Raw genomic sequence first — 18,595 nt, 5'->3', positions numbered from 1 at the left:
TTAAAATGTTTTCGTTTTTTTTTCAACCTTTCTAACTTGATCGTGAGAAAAGTTTGCTAGAAAACATGTTTACGGTAGGATGAGAAACTTTTGAAGATTAGAATGATCTAGACAACTATTTGAAACATTAATTGTAAAAGGTTGGCTCGTGGAACGAGCTTCAAATGCTCTATTTTTACAAGTTGAGAATCAAATTTGAGTGGGACGAACTTTAATGATTTTCTGAAACATTTCTCACTCCTTATCAACCAAATAAGACCCAAGAAAAAGATCTGAACCTGTAAAATTCACTAACAACTTTTATTCCTACCAGTGAATTCCAACTATTTGTATTTATCCATTCTTGTGTCCTCCTCCTACTATGTTCTCCAATTTCATCCACACAAAAAATGTAGTTACACCACACATTTCAGTGCGAGATGAACACAAAAACCTCCCATTTGTCTCCACCTATTTTTCAGCTTCTCCTTCTTCCCATCATCATTCCCTCAAAATGATACACATTTTTTGTCTGTTGTAACAACATACTGATCAAGAAGATATCCCGTCATCTCACCTACTCTCTCCCACCCCACGTGGGGTTGTCTGTCCGTTGATGACGAAGGGGACCGGATAGCAATTTATAAATTCATATGTCTCGAAAGGGAAAGTACGCACTCGCTTCAAAATTGGAAGAAGAGAAAAAACCCCAAAAAAAGGCAAAAGCTGGTGGCATTCCTCATAAATTATAACGAGCTTTTCTTCTTTCCCTGCTCCTCTTCGGCTCCCATCCTATCCTATTCATTCATCTTCTTCTTCATCTTTCTTTTACTGAGTCTCTTGATCCTTCACACTCTCTTACTTTCACCTCCTGCATAATAATGAACAAATGATACTGTTCTGTTGCAAAGAAGGGAATTCCTTTGTGAAGTCTCAAAGAACGAGCATATGTAGTTTTGGGTGAACAGTACTCTCCTTATCGGGGTTGTTTTATGTTTTCTGCCGACCTCCGCCAGTGGTCACTATGAATCATGACGCTTAGACACCAAAAAACGACACCAAACATAGAATTGTAACACCTTTTGTATGTTGTTTTGAGTGAAGATTTATGTTCTGAAGTCAAGTGTTCGAAATTTAAATTACACTTGAATTTAAACGGAACACTTCAAACAGTAATGTTTTAATGACGCTAAGACACAAGACTAGACTTCAATTTTGCAGTTTTTAGCGATTTTTTGTCTCAAGTATTTGCTCTTCGGTCAACTTCCTAATTCCTAATTCCTATTCTTACATGTATTCATGTGTTTCGATTATCATAGTACATGAAACTACGCCCCCATTAAAACGAAAAAGAAAAATTACTAGTTGAGTTATTTCAACTTTTTAAACTTTTTCTGGTAATTCCACGAAATTAGTCTCCACGTTATCTTTAGTAGCGTTCCTATTCTTTTCTTCCAAATATTCTTATTTTCCACGTGTGGTTTTAAACTTTCGATTCGAATCAAAAATGCCGTTTTCTTTCAGTTCACAAAGCGAATGCGGTTATCTCAATGAGTTTCCTCTATTCAATATTTGCACCCATCATTTTTCTTGTCACATTCATTTATAACCATGTAAGTTTATTCTGATAACAGGAAAAAAAACAATAATTTCTCTTTTCCAGGTTCTCCTCATTCTATTCACTCTTTGCATAATTGGAGCCGTCGCTTTCTTCGTCTCTTACTATCTTTTCGCATATTCCAATACTTCATCATCAGGTTCATCAAGCGCCGCAACATCCGCTAGAAACTCTCCAAATAGTAAGTCTATCTGTGTTAAAACTCATCTCTCTTAACCTCCTATTTCGATTTGATTACAGAAGAACGTCATAAAAAAGTGGCAACTATTCTCGAGACAGACAATGAGGACGACGAGGCACGTGTCGATGGGCCTTCGAAATCGGGTACTCCAACTGGATCACTTCCACTCGAGCCGCCCAATTCACTTCCACTCAATATGGTTAATTCGGCAAGCGGATCGAATTTGTCGGGTTCAAGGAGAATGAGAAAACGGGATTGGGCGAAAAAGATTTATAAAAGTCTTGTGGCATGTTTTCCAACGAGTAAGAATGATTATAGTTAGACATTGTATATTTCAGCAAGACTCTCCTGGTCGCACTCCAACTGATGATTCATCCGACGAGGAGAGCGCGAATGTCGTAATGGGTGGTCAGTCACTTCCACGTCGTCGTAGTAAACCGGGAAGCGCCACCTCCGGCTCCAGAAGACGTCATTCGACAGCTTTTCAGATGGCGAAAGAGTATGAATTAGATTTTTCTGATTCCTTTATATATTACTTTATCTTTCAGCTTACTTCGTCGTGGAAGCCGTGTATACTTCCGTCAGAATCAAGAGAACAACAAAGATACACGTCTCCGTCCTCCACAAGAATTCTTTGAGCCAACAGATCTACCGGAGATTCCACAGAATTTACAACCGGAGATTTTCTATATTCTTCATAATCTGAAGTGAGTACTGTGAGGAATTAATTGCAACTATCGAATGGCAATTTCAGAATGCTCGAATTGCCATCAGAATGGAAGTTAGATCCACGAGAAATCGAGGTTCGAGCGTTCCAAGCAGGAGAGTATATAGTGAAACCAGGAGAATCAGATGACGCCATCTATGTGGCTATTGATGGAGAATTGACGGTTCATATTCGAGTTAGTGATGAGAGTTTTTGAATTCGCCTATTTTCAAGTTTTCAGCACATGGAAGGCAAGGAATATCTCGTTAAACGAATTCCCGCTGGCGGAAGCTTCTTCTCTCTCCTATCGATGCTCGATATTCTTATGGATTTCCCTTCAATATTCCGTACTGTGGCACTGAAAGCTGCAGAGCCGTGTAGAGTCGCAAAGTTTCCTATTACATCTTTCCGTGAATCGTATAGTAAAAATCCAGAAGCATGGATCCGGCCGATTCAGATTGTTATTACTCGTTTGTTGCATGTCACTCTGACTACACTTCATCAGTATATGGGATTGAGTAGCGAGTTGATGAGAAGAGTGAGTATTTCGAATTATGAAGAAACAGACGGTATCCGATATTTTCAGAGAAGAGATGACGACAGAGGTCGCAATGGTAGCAGCACATCCAAACTCCAACTCTCGTTGTCACTGAAGAAAAAAGAGAAACCGTTCAATATCAATGACAGTGAGTTGATCACGATAATTTGAGTTCTCAACCTAGTTCGTTTTTAAGGCGAAGAAGATCAGCTCAAAGTAGCCAGAAAATGGATGGCCGAAGCATTCGGACTCGTTGCCGACGACGTGTCTGAGCAAATAGCAAACAAGGTGAGCCAAAATTCGGAATAGTTTCAGTGATCCTTGTTATTTGCAGATTCATCTCGAAAGCTACGAAGCAGGGCACGTACTCATTGAACAAGGCGCCGAGGAGGAGGTTCTAATGATGGTTTTGCACGGAAATCTGATTCTCGCTCAGGTTAGTTATTAGGAAACGTCTTGAATAAGAACGCGCATCATTTTAGTCCGGTTCTCAATATTTTGCTGAGCTGGAAAGGGTGAGTATACGGAAAAAAGAGAAGAGTGATACGGTTTCCAGTTATTAATTTTTCAGCGTGATATCTTTACACTAACTTTCTAGAATTCGTTCTCAAAGCTCTTTACGAAATTGAAATTTTTTAGGAGTCATTGTTCGATGAAGAAAATAATGAAGAAGACGAAAGTGCAGTGATTCGAGTTACTGCTCGTGAACTTGTCGGAGGTCTTCAGATTCTAACGAATGAACCATCGTTCTACACTATTCGTGCAGCAGTGCCAACAAAAGTGGCTATTATGAAAAAGAAAGATTTCTCAACGTAAGATCTCACATGTAAGATCTCACATGTCATACATAATTTGTTTTTCTCAGATTCTTGGAAGCCCACCCAGAGATTTATCTTCCAGTTGCTCATTCAGTTCTTCGACGTCTTTCTCCTTTCCTTCGTGGAGTTGATTTTGCGCTAGATTGGGTTCTTGTCGATTCTGGACACGCTTGTTATCGAGCTGGAGATATGGCTGATTCACTCTTCGTCGTTCTCAGTGGACGTCTTCGTTCTGTTGAGAAAAAGACAGTCGTCGAAGAGTTCGGTCGTGGAGATGTTCTTGGAATGATGGAAGTCTTAACAAAGAAGCCACGTGCCACTACAGTGCTCGCTGTTCGTTTCTCCCAACTTGCCAGAGTCCCAGAGGGACTCCTAAATTTCATCAAAATGCAGTATCCACAAGTAGGATTCCGACTTGTGCAGTTACTCGGACAGTACTACAGTCAAACGAATCGTCGTGCACAATTTGCTGCTCCGACTGTTATACGTAGTAATGAAAGTGGAGCAACTGACCCAATGAGTCACATCAAAAATCTTCACACCATTGCTGTCGTTCCTGCTTCTCCAGATGTTCCACTTGTACCATTCACTTGTGAACTCTATCATGCACTCTCCTCAAATCTTCGTGTTCTTCGTCTCAGTAGTCAGAAGGTGGCTGCTTGTCTTGATCCGAGTGTTCTTGAAAAGTAGGTGACAATATTCAAATTCTTATAAATAATCAAATTTTCAGACAAACTGACTTCCGTCTGATGCATTGGTTGAATGTTCAAGAAGACACATATCCACTTGTGATATACGAATGCGATTTCACTCCAACCAACTGGACGAGACGGTGTCTTCGACAGGCTGATGCTATTCTCGTAGTTGCTATCGGTGGAAAACATCCAGAAAAGCAGACACTGATGAGAGAGTTGATGAGCATGAATCAAGATGGAGTCCGTACGAACAAAGAATTGATTCTTCTTTGGCCAGAAAGTACAAAGACACCATCTGGAACAATCGAATGGCTCAAGAACAGCTATTTCTCAGGCCATCATCATATTCGTGCACCGAAAAGAATGCTGCAGTGGAATAGAAAAGTCAGAAAGTCGAGTAGAATCGAACTGATGACACCAACCTGTGTGGAAAATGAAGTGATAGATTATTATGAGAAGAATGTATTCTGGACCACTGACCGAAGGACTGATTTCTCGAGGCTCGCGCGTATTCTAACTGGAAACGCCATCGGATTAGTGTTGGGTGGTGGTGGTGCAAGAGGAGCAGCACATGTTGGAGTATTGAGAGCTCTTCGTGAAGAAGGTATCCCAGTTGACATTGTCGGAGGAACATCGATTGGATCATTGATTGGTGGCCTCTTCGCAGAAACTCCAGATGATACAATTGTTGAAACAAGAGCTGCTTCGTGGTTTAATGTGATGTCATCTCTCTGGAGAAAACTTCTTGATTTGACATATGCTCACAGTGCAATGTTCACTGGTGCACAATTCAACTACACAATCAAAGATCTATTCGAAGAACGTCTCATTGAAGATCTATGGATATCATACTTCTGTATTTCCACTGATATCAGTACATCGGAAATGCGAGTGCACCGATCTGGACCTCTTTGGGCATACTGTCGTGCATCAATGTCTCTCGCTGGATACCTTCCACCACTCTGTGATCCACAAGATGGTCATTTACTACTCGATGGAGGATATGTCAACAATGTACCAGCTGATGTTATGAGGAATCTGGGTGCTCGATGTGTCATTGCATGTGATGTTGGATCAATTGAAGAAACCAATTTGTATGATTACGGAGATTCGTTGAGTGGCATATGGGTTCTTCTGAAACGACTCAATCCATTTGGAACGCCTGTTCGAATCCTGAATATGGAAGAAATCCAGAGTCGTCTCGCTTATGTTTCATGTGTTCGTCAATTAGAAGTTGTCAAGAAGGCGGCATACTGTCGATATTTGAGACCTCCGATTGAACCATTCAAGACACTTGACTTCCCGAAGTTCCAAGAGATTATGGTAAGTTTCTAGTTTAATAAACATTCTTGAATCTCATATAATATTTTCCAGGCTCTCGGATTGAAATACGGACGGGAAGCTGTACACGAACTGATTACACACGACCGTGCCGGAATCCTTGGAGACGAGAAAGAAGCAAGAAAGTTCAAACGACAACAGAGTCGTCGTGAGAAACCAGATGTCTCTCGTGCTGTTTCGTTCACTGATCTTGCTGCTGCAATGTCGAAAATTCCTGTGTCGCGCCCAACTCTTCGTCATTCAATGAGTCTGAATCCATCGGCAACGAATGGCCCAGTTGGAAGAGCCGGTGATCATTTCCTGTTGGATGATGATTTATTCCATGGTAAGGAAGAAAATCTGAATTAATAAACTATATTTTGATTTTTTAGAATCCGATTACTACGAAGAAGAATCATCTCAATCTGAGACTGGAAATGAATCATTCACTGAAGACGAAGATCTTGTTATTGGGCCACCAAGTAGTTCATCATCTGGTGGTGCTAGTGGTGGTAGTGGTAGTCAGAATGATCCGAATCGAAGTATTCCAACTCCACGTCCCCCATCTTCCTGAATCAGGAACCCCCCTTCATGAGTTCTCTTTCCCTTTTGAAGATCTCATTTTCATTTTTGTTTTTTTTTTGTTGTAGATTTTTCATAGATAGATACAATTATTCCATGTGCCTAATTCATTGTTTTATAGTCTCTTTTCCTTCTCCTATTGTGTCTTCTCCCCGTGTGTCAAATGCACTTGTTTCCCAAAGTTTCTCTTTATTTCTTCTCTCCGCCTGATTGTATTACGGGATTTCGCTTTCGTTTCTCTGCCTCTAAACCGAGATAATTTTTGTCTAGAATCTAGAGTTTTACTTTTTGTGGAATTGTTTCGCATATGAAGTTTCTTGTAATTTACTTTGATCTGAAATTAACCATTACAACAATTATTTATACTAAAATATACTTTTTATTCTGTGAAAATAACGAATCAAAATTGGAGACAGTGGGAAATATATTCTTTGTATTCTGATGAACACCGGAGATTCTGTAAATAAAGAAGGGATCGGAGGGAAAAAAATAAACCTCCTAGATTCTGGGTACTTGGTGACAAACGGATTGAAAAAGATATGCTGAAATTCAAGGGATCGTTGTCACTGAAGCAGGAATAATCAAATATTAGAAATGAAGAAATGGGAAAAAGAAGAGATCGAATCATTAAAAGTTGGCTGAAAATCCGGGAAAGGATATTCTGGAAGAGAGAGAGAGAGAGATGAAAATTCAACAGGGATTATGAGGATAATGACAAAGGAACGTTATACTGAGGTTTGTACAATCGAGCTCTATTGATAACTAATGAACAAGTAAATCGTCGATAGAGCGTGATTTAATGGAGACTTTACTGTTAATGAAAACATAATTATTAAGACGATTCAAGGATTTTCTTGGCTTCTAAAATCTGGTCGCATTTATCGATTGTCAGGTAATATTCTTCCTGGAGGGGACAAAACATTCTACAATGTTTGACTCCTCCAATAATTGTCTGATTTTCATCATAAGCACGTCGACAGATTCGGCATTCGAGAATAGCTGTGCACGTTCCTTTGTGACGTTTCGAACATTCCATACAGTGTCCTCTTTGTTTCAAAAGACGTCTTCTCTCATCGATACTCGTTGTTCCATCACATTCATATGGATGATGACGTTCTCCACAGAACATGCATGGATGAGTCACTGGTTTTCCTCTCTGTTCCATCCATTTATCAATATCTTGTGATCTTTTCGAGTACTTTTGATACAATTCGACAACGTTCACTGTGATATTTCCATGAAAGAGTGATTGGAATTCATTTTTTGAAATACACGATCGGAGAGAATCCAACACTTTTTCTTCGTTTGGGCGGAGTCTTTTTGGTTGAGGTGAAGACGGGCCGTCGTTTGAATTATGTGAACGTTTTGGAGCGACTGGGATGATTGGAGATGCGATCTTGTTTGGAATTGGTCTTGTTGGTCTGGAAGTGGAAGGAGATGGTGTTGAAGTGGGCGGGACAGTGGGCGGGACAGTGGGCGGGGTTTGAGACTTTGGAATAGGAGCAATTCTAGCCAAATCATTGTGAACTTGACGTGTCCACATGAGCCCAAGAGTTGACAATTTGTCAATCTTCTCGAGTGGTTCCAGTTTTGCTACCACTGTTTCGTTGAGTTCGAGCACTTTTTTGAGTGCTTCTGAGTTCTCTTTGATGGTTGGATCTTCTTCTGTTTTCTTTACTGTTTGTTCTAGAAGTTGCTTCATCATTTCCTTCACTTCACTCACATCTTTCTTCATTTGATGAACATCGTTTTGAACATAGTTCAACTTGCCCTCCAACAAACGAAGCTTCTCCCACTGACAGTGATTCAAAACTTCAATTTTATGAATTCTATCCTCATCATTCCCTGGTTGAAGTGTTAGTAAACTAGTGAACATTTCCTCTTGAATCGCATGTTTTCTGGCGGTGAATGCATCGTTTGCTCCAGTCATTTGGATGACTTTTCTTGTTTTCTCGGTGAGACCGTTCATGAAGACAGCAAAAAGATATGAATCCTGTCTCTCAACTTGTCCTCCATTCACTATTTCAACCAACTGTCGACATTTGTCGAAGTATCGAACGACTCCTTCTGTTCCTTGTTTGATTGTTGCGAGACGTCTCTTCGCTTCATTTACATCTATCTTTCCGGAGTCACTCTCAGGAGTGTAATTGGCCGATGAATTGGCCATCGAGGGCTGAAATAATTAAATCGTTTGGATTTGGTTTGAAGATTGTTTGGGAAGGAGGTGGGGAGTATTTCGGAAGTTTCATCCAATTTTCTCTTTTTTTAATTGAGTGAATAGGAAAAAAGACAGTAACTTGTGAGCCCATGAAACAACTATTCGGAATCTTTCGATATAGCTTGTAGACCTAATTCTCATTCTAGAAACACAAAACTCCCAATATTCGGAATCCGCATCAATCTTGGAACTCGGAATTCGGAATTCGGAACGAAACGCCCGGAATTCCGGAAAAGTCCGAATTCCGGAGGAACTATTTCGAAGGATCAATTTGTCTACAGGAACTGAGCGGAGGTGTGTTTTAATAAAACAGAAATCGAAAGTTGGAATTCATTTCTTCATTTGTGTCTTCCACAAAACACAAACATCTAATTTGATTAGTTCGACCTAATTTTTCAACCAAAAATTCATACTTTTCAAGAGAGAATTGAAGTTCTTGAAAATTCTCAATCAGTCAAGATCTATATTGTAAAATTATACTCTTCTTGTTTTCGAGAATGGAAATATGGGGAGAAAAACGAAGAAATGGTTCCTGATGTTCTTCTTAAAACGGACACGAAATATTGGCGAAAAATACACACCAGGAGCTAAATTATTTATCATTCTCTTGGTTTTTTTTTTTGATGACTTCCGTTCAAAACCAACAAAAAGCTGTTCATTGAAAATGAGTCAATCAATAGTACGTTTTCAACGAGAATGGAGGATTTAGAAAAACGATTCTCAATAGTTTCGAAACTTGTCTGATTTTCTCAAAAAAAGAGAGATAAAACATGAAGAATGAGGGGGCGAAAACTGTTTTCTTTGTGTCGAAAGGAGGAATGAAGAATGAGAAGAATCTCAATATCTCTCCATTTTTTCTTTGTTCTCACCTGTGAATCCCAACAATTCATAACGAAAGAAAGAATTGTAGAAGCAGCGATTTGAAAATTCTTTAATCAACAGAATGCTTCTTTCTATTTATTTCGCGGGTTGATTATATTGATGAACTACGAAATAGGTGGGAGAGCATATGGAGAGGTTTCCGACTGATAAGAAGAGTTGAAAGAAGAAAACGGAGTCTTATCAGGCAATAAATAGTTGTAAAAATGGTACGGAGTATTGGGAAAGTGGAAAAGACTTTTCTATTTTAGAAAGTTTATAATCATCTGTAATTAGTTAATTGGTACTACCGGAGGAAAACAAAATGATGACAGGTTCCTACAAAGAACAACTAGTTTCAGTGAATTTTAATGTGCTCTGCGTATCCTCAATTTCAGTTTTTTTAGGATTTCAATTTTCCTATACTTAAAAACTTGTATTTTCACAAAAACTTGGAACCATGCACAAGTTTGATAGCTGGTTGAAAATAGAGTACCTTTTTAGAAGAGAGGTTATACCTTCCAACTAATCTAATAACTAATCGAAAGAATGCATAAAATATTAATTCAACACCACGATCTCATCATGTAATAGAGGTAACATATACAGTTTTCACTCTGCGTCCAAAGAGTAAAGAGAGAGAATATTTGGAGGACGGCAGTCGCAAAAAGGAGAGAGAATGTTGCCGTCCGAATAATTATCCTCACTACTATGATCGATTCTTTGCCGTACTCAGAATGAACTAGGTCACAATTCTCGAGTGAATTTTGAGAAGAACTAGAGTTTGTTGAAATAAAAAGTTTTCCTTTAAAAAACGAATGCTCGTTTGCTGCTTTTTAGTCCCACGAGATAACGAGAGATATAAATTGAAGAAAAGAAGAAACGAAGAAGAAACGGGACTTCCTGCTCTGCCAAGTTATCTGATGAATGGCACTGCATAGCACGAAGTGGAGGAAGAGATAAATCTTTTGGTTTAATGTTTATTTGAAGACGCTCTTCATTGAATATTCTCTATTGAATATTTCTCTCCAGATGCTTCTTATGGACTTTTACTATTGTCTTGAAAAATTGGGTGATGCTCGGAAAACACATTATGTCTCCAGCATGGAACTTAATTGGAATATTCAGTTTCAATTGGAATATTCAGTTTCACTTTTTGAAATGCGAAAATAGATCTTATCCTTGATTGAACTTTTCTTTCTCGGAAATTCCCATATTGAGACATATTTTTCGATTGAATTGATAGACGCGGCATTTCCGTTCTCAATTCTTTCTTGCAGAATTCTCTTCCAATGCTGTTGTCATTGATTTCCGAAAATTTTGAAAGTTAAATCAAGAGCTGTCTCTTCTGGAGTCCTTCTTGCAGGATGCTCTTATTTCCAGAAATTTCAGAAAGTTCAAAAAAGAAAAGTTGACTTGAAGTATTGCGGAAATCGAACATTCTCGGAATAGAAGTTTCGGAAGGTTTCCGGTATTAAAATGTTCCGGAAAAAGTCGGAAATTCCGGATATTCCTATTTCCGTTCTGCATAGTTCCATGGCAGAAAAGCTCTTTCTTTAATTCAAGGTCTCTTGGACATGTTCCTTTTCCAGATTCACTTCTGCCAAGTGACAACAAACTCTTGTCACGATATTCGGATTCGTTCGAATTGTTTCTTCTAGTAAGCCTCAATGAAGCTGTTTCATTTTCAGACTCTGTTCGAGTTATTGATAGTGACAGCGTCTGTCTGTGTGTATGTTTGTCCATTAGGAACAAACTATACGGTCTTTAGTTGGAAATACTTTTCTGACGGAATTGTGGATCTTCGTCTTTTTTCTCTTATTTTACCTCATATTCCGGTCGATATGCAACGATGGCGCCAGTTCGTTTTGCATGTCTTGAACTACTCATTATTACCTGAAAATATAGAGAAATTATGATAGAAGAAGAAGAAGAAAACGAAAAGATTTGAAAGTGAGTTAGGATGAAAAAAAGAAAGATAAGATTCTAAATGTCACTCGGTTATCCAGTTTTTCATTCGATTTTTTCGAAGAAATACCGCGAAAAAAGATGGGAACAACTGACGGAAACTTTTGTTCCGGATCGCGTGATGAAGAAAGGAAATGAGAGTGTGGAGGATGGAGAGAGAGTAAAATCTACTGGATGGATGAAAGGGCATTTTCCATTCGATAAACCAGTTGCTTCTATTCGGAATGTTGCAAAACGAGTGAAAGAATCAGGAAAAATATCATACAGTACGAAAAATATCGATGATGGAACGTTGACACATATTTTGTTATTGGCTTTCGATTTGATGTATGTTGATTTTCCATTATTTTACATAACATACATATCATATGAACACAATCACCGTGAGCGATCAGAAAAAGACACCGGAACAGAATATATCAAAATAGATGGGATTCGAAGCTAAAAACAGTATTCGATTTATCATTGAATTCGTGTAACTCTTGAAGAAAATGTTGCATTTCCGACGGATCGAAAGACTATTAAGTGAATGTGTAACCTTGAAAAAAACTGGCTATTTGAATGAACTTCTCGAAGTGAAAGTAATTAAAATCTATTGTTAAATTTCTTTCCATTTCGACGAGGTTAGAAATGTCTCGATGGAAATGAAGGGTGAATGAGAATTTAGAGATGGTTGAGAGAGATACTATTCGAGAATCAATGTGAATGAGAAGACTATAGGTCAACTCATATAGTAGCATCTGCTCATTTACAACCTTGTGTTTGGAGAGATGACCCCACTATGTATGCCTTCGAGATTCTCATTTCTAATTTCTTTCAAGTACCGAATGGCCGATCGGAAGAATAATAAGGGCCCAGTTTCAAGAATCAACGTTTCAATGAGTTTTCAGACAAATTCAACTTCTATCATCTCAAAGTTTGACATTACGTCGAAAATCGTTTTGGGAAAAAAAAACGAAATTTCGAATCCGGATTAAACTGGGATGAGCATGATTTTTAATCTCAACAAAAAAAATGAATTCGCTATCAAAATTTTGACATCAGAGCCAAGAAAATTCAGAGAAAACAGTTTCACGCGGTACAACAGAAACGTCAGCTACAGTAACCTCCTACAGTAACCGAACGCGGCTTCCTTTTGTCTTCAGAGCTTTGACGAATTGATATTATATTCACTACTGCCTACTCAAAAACTGACCGGCATGCGGTTTACACAAGAACTGTTACACCGTAACTTGACAATAAAGACATCCAAATATTATAGCACTTTACAATAAATGGAGCGAAGATTGCAAAGCGTTCATTCTGTTTGCTCACACAGAAATTTAGTTTCATTCGCCCGATTTAGCCAAAGAAAAAACGGTTGGTCAGGAATCTAGTTTGATGTTTTCTCGAAAGAGAACAACAAAAAAGAAAAAAGCCGTTTTTTCCAATATTTCGAATAGATAGACTGTATATGGTTTTATTCACAAAAAATGTGTTCAACGAGCAATCTTGATTAAACTAAATAATGGAGAAGGATGAAGTAAGCCATTCAGTATAGACAAACCGAGCTATTTAAAATACATTTTCCTCTAATTAGTCCATGGCCTTGTGGATCTCAGACTATACTGTAATTATAAAAGGACAGAAACAGCTGTTTCTAATCCCACAGAGTACAATAAAATAACCATCTGTCACCCTACCGAACGCGTACAGGGTGGTAAGGCGAGAGGACCGGAATCGTTCTAAATGGAGGTTGCAATTTCCTCTCGGTTATACCTAAAGCGTCCACTCTGGGAACAGGTTTTCGGTCAACGTTTACATAGACCTGATGGACTTGAATGTATAATACATGATTGGAACTAAACTTTAGAAAATGGAGAGGACTGGAATTCAACAGAAGATATTGTATAATATTTCTGGAATTTGTTTATGAATTGGAATGTGGAAAGGACTCCAACTTGAGCATGTTTGAGAAGTTAATTATGAAACAGAGTATTGAATAAAAATGTATTATTTGGGAGTTGATGGAGCATAAATACTGTCTGGTTCAAGTCAATAAAGTAGTAACTTTTAATGATAAAGTGTTATCAGTTACTCTGACTTGTTGATTGAGCATGTTAAAATATTGGCCTGATTTAAGATGAATGCAAATCACTTGGTAGTGTTTGCGTTGGTTTCGGTTCGCCACGTTTACCACAATACTGTCTTCTATTTTTCTGGATCCACTCGAGGGGTTCTCACTTCAGAAGTCGGAGAGACACTTTTTAGACCTTTGACCAGAAATATGTGTAAACATTTCGATTCGATTTCAACTGACTTCATGCCTTTTCATGATTTCTAGCAATGTTCGTTAGTTAGTCATTGGGACGATGCAGAAATTTGTGGGCAGTTTGATTTGGAACTTGCTTCCTTTGGACTATAGGATTTTTTGATCAGTTAGTGACCAGACTCAGATGACAATAGAGTATAGAATCAGAAGCGAAGATGACAGAATTACACTCGAGGGCTCTCTCGGCTCTTCTTTTGAAAAAAGCTACCATTTCATTTTATCGATGTCCGCTATCGAGGATCGCTTGGGAATTGCAATGAAAGAAACTACCAGTTTTCGCTGGACTCTCGGAGTAATACCCAAATAGAAACGAGAAAAGGAAAAGAAGAAACCAAAGAGTGAGTGGTCTCTGCATCTGACCACTACTCTCTCCAAAAGAAAGGAGGCGTGCTTCTCTATTCTGAGAAATAGAGTATATTCACGTGACCAAAAGGAGCAGAGAGTGTGTAAAACTGAGAGAAGAAAAGAAGAAAAGAAGGGCAGCTTCTAATCTTTTTGCATCCTCGAATGGCACGTCATGTCACCTGAATGAAATGGGATTAGGGAAACAAGAATGAATGTTGAGTGAGCCGGTGAGCAACTCACGTGATGCTCACGTATTACTGTGAAAGTTTACAAATTTTCTGATTCCAGAAGCATCTATTGTGAGGTTTCTGTAAACGTAATTGAAGTATAGCCAATTTTTAATCAGGAACTACATAATTCACAAGGAAAAGAAGGAAATGCAAAAATAAATAGACCCCTAGAAATTCGAAGGTAAAAATTAAAAGTACATCGGTTTTAAAGCTTTTTTGGTTAAAACACAGAAAAAGTTAGTAGTACCCGGAGATGAATAAGCAAGGGGGAAAGAAGAGAATAAACATGAAATGACCTATTCGTTCACAGAATTATACAGAAGAACGGCAAGAACAACACAAATAGTTCCAAGAACGAAGTAACTTCCAACGAAGACATTGTCGAAAATTAACAATGAAAGAACAACGACAAGAATGATGGAGACAGCAGAGGCCATTGATTTGTATAGATTATCGAGATATCTCATAACAAGAGAAATGTAGAGACCACCGACTCCGAGAAGAACCACAACTGCGTACACTTTTTCAGTGTATCCGTAGAAAAATCCCTTTTCCATAATTCTGTTATAGTCAGTGAGGCATGCGATTGAGGCACTGATCTGTAAAACAAAAACGTTTATCTAATTGAGAAAATACTTCGAGTTAAGTTTCAATTAAAGTAATCTGCTACAGTAATCCAGCTCACTCACCACTCCACAACTGTACATTTGCATATTTCTAACCCAAAACGGTGTACTTCCTCCATCTTTCAGCATCTTCTCGAAGTAGACACCAGCGAATCCAGCAGTCACACATGTTGCCAATACAGCGGACAATCCAACAATATAATTTTCAGCGGACTCTCTTTTTTTATTCGCTTCTGATGCGGGAGTATTGTTCATTTGAACGAAAGCAACTCCGAACATCAAAAGAGAAATAGCCATCCAGCGACGGGCTGAGAATTTTCGACCGAGGAAAAGCATCATAAAGAGAGCAGTGGAAACTACTTTCAATTGAGTTGTTACCTGGAAAATCGAGAAGTCGATCAACTCAAAAGCATTCGTCTCGTTACCTGATAAACACCAGCATCCAAATTCGATAAAGCCAAAAAATCCAAATTATTCTGAAGAGCATAAGCGAAAGAGGGAACACTCATTTTCAACAGCTCTTTTGGTGCATTTATAAAGTATCGGTTGACTTGCTGAAATTTGAATTGAAGATTTTGCTTCATAAACAGATAAATAGGATACCTCTGAAAATCGCTGGTTGTCGAATTCGCATTCCTTGTGAAACATGGCAAAAGTGATTAGAAGTTTCAGAAGTTCAGCACATAACACGACAGAAGTTGAAGAGTACATCTGACCGATACATGATATATTCGTGGTTGTTTAACTACTATTTGTACAGTTTTCCTTATGAAAACTGGTGCTTCCATAGGTTCTAATAAATATTTTAACTTCTAGAAACTCACCATATCCTGTGGCACATCAGTCTTTGAAGATTTGATTGTCAGCGTATAAGCCGTCCAAATGAATGTCATACTGGCAATCACGTAGCATTTGAAAGCGACACTTGGACGAGAAGTGATTTCTGAATAACTTGGTACAGTTTTCGGATTGTGATTTGTTTTAGATTGCTGTCTGTATTTCTGTGTGTCATGATGTCTCAAACACAGTTTCCGAGTTCTTAGGTCCAGTTCCGCGAATGCCGACCAAAGAAACACGCATCCCCTTCTCTTCATGACTATTTCTTTATTTCCCTAACGTCTCTCAAACGAGAATCGGTTTTTCACAATCTATTATATTCTCATTTCAGTTTTAGTTTTTCGGAAAGTTTTTTTGTTGCTTAAATCTGGTAACAGCATCTCTTTTCCCCCTCATGATATATAAAACTGATGTTTTCAAATGTTAGCGAAAGTTATTCACGAAAAGAGCTAACAACCGAGATTTCCGATCCGTGGACTTGAAATCGTTCCTAAAATCAGTCTGACGTTTTCTCATCTGCTGAAATTTTTCGACAGAAAAATTAATTACAGACTATTTAATATAAGAAAATGTCATCTACTCCTGCAGAAGAACCAAAAGAAGAAGAAGACGAATGTAAACTCGAATTCAACATCTTCGGTGAATTTTTGGATGATATTGAACACGAAAATGTTGGAATTCTAAATCCGAATAAACCAGCAACCAAGAAAGACATTGATTCATTGCTCAAATTAATTGGTGGATTCCAACATTGGCCACTTCTGAATGAAGATTGCAAAATAGAAGTAGTCAAATATTTGGATTATCCATCAAGGTGTAAATTGGAGAGATGCTCGAGAGCAGATTACGAAGCAGTCAAGAAAACACCGGTGGAGGTGTACAGTGTTGAATTATTTGACAACGAGAAAGATCCTTACACACTTTGTGTCGAAGAATTCGTGAGAATTCAGAATTAAGGAATTTGCAAAGTGCCAAAAACAATTTTCAGGATACCGTGACAGTTCGTGTCCAGTTCCATCACGACTTCAATTCTGGAAAACTATTCGAATTTATCTTCTCTCAACTTGGAGACGACACTGAAGTTCGATGGCTACAATATGTTTCGAAAATACGTCCGAAAAGCAGGAATTTGATTTTGAAATCATGCAATTACTACGAAGAAGCTGTCAAGTTTGGAGAGAAATGGATGAAAAAAGGAAATTATGAGATGAAGCGTGTCACAATTGAAATGATTAACTATCCAGTTGAAATAAGTCAAATCAAGTTCTTGCCACGGTGCAAAAGTATTCGAATTGCTGCTGATCACGTAGAGACGTTCCGTTGGTGGTTTCAGAAAGTTCCTGATCAACTCGTAGATCTTCAACTTTCGACTAATTTTGATAATCGTGATACCTGGACAATACCAACTGAATTTCTCAATGCTCCACAGGTGGGAGTTTCAAAAACTTTTCGGATGTTTCCATCCAAACATTTCAGATTATGCTGACTCCTGAGTTTTATTTCTGGTGTCGAGCTGCTTTCACAGATGAACAATTTCTCAATTTGAAAGCTAGTAAATTTAGTTTCGATTGTGTAAATGTCACTGAGGATGGAATTAATCAATATATCAAGGTATTTTAGAACTAAAACTTATCTCCATAAAAATGAGTTCCTTTCAGAAATGGGTTAGTGGAAAAGGTGTTGAAAATTTTAAGCAAGCCGTGCTGTGGTCAATTAGAGATTGGGATCAATCAGCAATCACACGTGGATTGGAATTGAGACCATGGGATACTGATTTCAAAACGGAGGCGTTAGTTGGTCTATCGAAAAATCGAAAAAAGAAGAATTTTCAGAGCCGGATTCTGTGATGACTTCGAAAGAGTCTGTGGACGAGGAACGTGCTATCAGATTTCTAGTGCAATCAATCCATATGAAAGTCTTACTTTGTCCTTATCTGCAGTTCGTGTGTCTATTTATGGAACTGGGAAAAAGATGGAATATGATGGAAGGATTTATACTTATTATTCAATTCCTTAGAATCTCATTGCTTGATTTTTTCGAAACATGGATGAAGCTAGATTTTGTGTTTGCTTTCGAATAACACGTATTGTTTCCAATTTTTAAAAATTTATAACCGATCTCGATAACTTGTGACTTTTGGAGTCACTCGTCAAATCACTAAAACTTGGGTAGCGTCTCGTAGAAATGTTGTGATACAGAGACACCACATCAGAAATAGAAACTGAATCATGTTCGATTTCCAATTAGCAGTCAAACTTGTAATAAATGTGAATCGTGATTTTTATAAGGTTTTTGTCTGTATATCTTGTATCCTGATTCCTCAATCACATCATTTCCTATTCTATAAATGATGCACAAATCACGGTTTTCAGAGTTCACAAGTTCAACGAATGCCGACCAAAGAAACACTCTCCTCTTCCCTTCTCAATGACTATTTCTTCATTTCTCTAACCTCTCTCAAACGAGAATTGGTTTTTTGAACACATTTTCCTTTTCATTTCAGTTTTCAGTTTCTTATAAAAACCTTTTCCGCGTATCGTGTAAGCTTCACTACTATTTCGAAGTTATTTATTGAACTTATCAGTTAGAAAGTTGATTATTAGAAAAATGATTTTTTTGCTTGAAATAACGGATGGATTGTGCAATACATCATAATGCTATTCTTCGCCTCGTGGCATATAAAACTTCATTTTATTATATCTCTAGATCACAAAAATTCTCACAGCCTAGTTTTTATGTTGTGGACTAGGAAAGTCTTCTTCTAA

At 38.1% G+C, this 18,595-nt stretch overlaps 4 protein-coding genes across 4 annotated transcripts; 2 read left to right on the top strand and 2 right to left on the bottom strand.

The window, feature by feature from the left end:
- Positions 1-1,529: 1,529 nt before the first annotated feature.
- GCK72_009352 (uncharacterized protein) lies at positions 1,530-6,429 on the top strand (the record flags this gene model as incomplete). The annotated part of the gene is made up of 15 exons (XM_053727340.1): positions 1,530-1,592; positions 1,643-1,778; positions 1,838-2,064; positions 2,117-2,277; positions 2,327-2,485; positions 2,533-2,680; positions 2,726-3,022; positions 3,071-3,170; positions 3,219-3,310; positions 3,357-3,458; positions 3,662-3,834; positions 3,888-4,526; positions 4,571-5,858; positions 5,910-6,201; positions 6,248-6,429. 15 exons carry the CDS (start codon positions 1,530-1,532, stop codon positions 6,427-6,429), a joined length of 4,059 nt encoding a protein of 1,352 aa, XP_053586917.1.
- An 840-nt stretch (positions 6,430-7,269) lies between these two features.
- On the bottom strand, positions 7,270-8,604 carry GCK72_009351 (uncharacterized protein; the record flags this gene model as incomplete). The annotated part of the gene is made up of 1 exon (XM_003113325.2): positions 7,270-8,604. The coding sequence occupies one exon, from the start codon at positions 8,602-8,604 to the stop codon at positions 7,270-7,272; it is 1,335 nt and encodes a 444-aa protein (XP_003113373.2).
- Positions 8,605-14,663: 6,059 nt separating this feature from the next.
- GCK72_009350 (uncharacterized protein) lies at positions 14,664-16,087 on the bottom strand (the record flags this gene model as incomplete). Its single annotated transcript, XM_053727339.1, has 5 exons — positions 14,664-14,966; positions 15,057-15,371; positions 15,419-15,547; positions 15,597-15,704; positions 15,818-16,087. 5 exons carry the CDS (start codon positions 16,085-16,087, stop codon positions 14,664-14,666), a joined length of 1,125 nt encoding a protein of 374 aa, XP_053586916.1.
- A 312-nt stretch (positions 16,088-16,399) lies between these two features.
- Positions 16,400-17,846, top strand: GCK72_009349 (uncharacterized protein; the record flags this gene model as incomplete). Its single annotated transcript, XM_053727338.1, has 5 exons — positions 16,400-16,768; positions 16,819-17,259; positions 17,307-17,441; positions 17,489-17,619; positions 17,663-17,846. 5 exons carry the CDS (start codon positions 16,400-16,402, stop codon positions 17,844-17,846), a joined length of 1,260 nt encoding a protein of 419 aa, XP_053586915.1.
- Between the last annotated feature and the right edge of the window lie 749 nt (positions 17,847-18,595).

Source organism: Caenorhabditis remanei, chromosome III, assembly GCF_010183535.1.
Source record: "Caenorhabditis remanei strain PX506 chromosome III, whole genome shotgun sequence".
NCBI lineage: Eukaryota > Metazoa > Nematoda > Chromadorea > Rhabditida > Rhabditidae > Caenorhabditis > Caenorhabditis remanei.
This window is presented reverse-complemented; position numbering and strand designations above follow the sequence as displayed.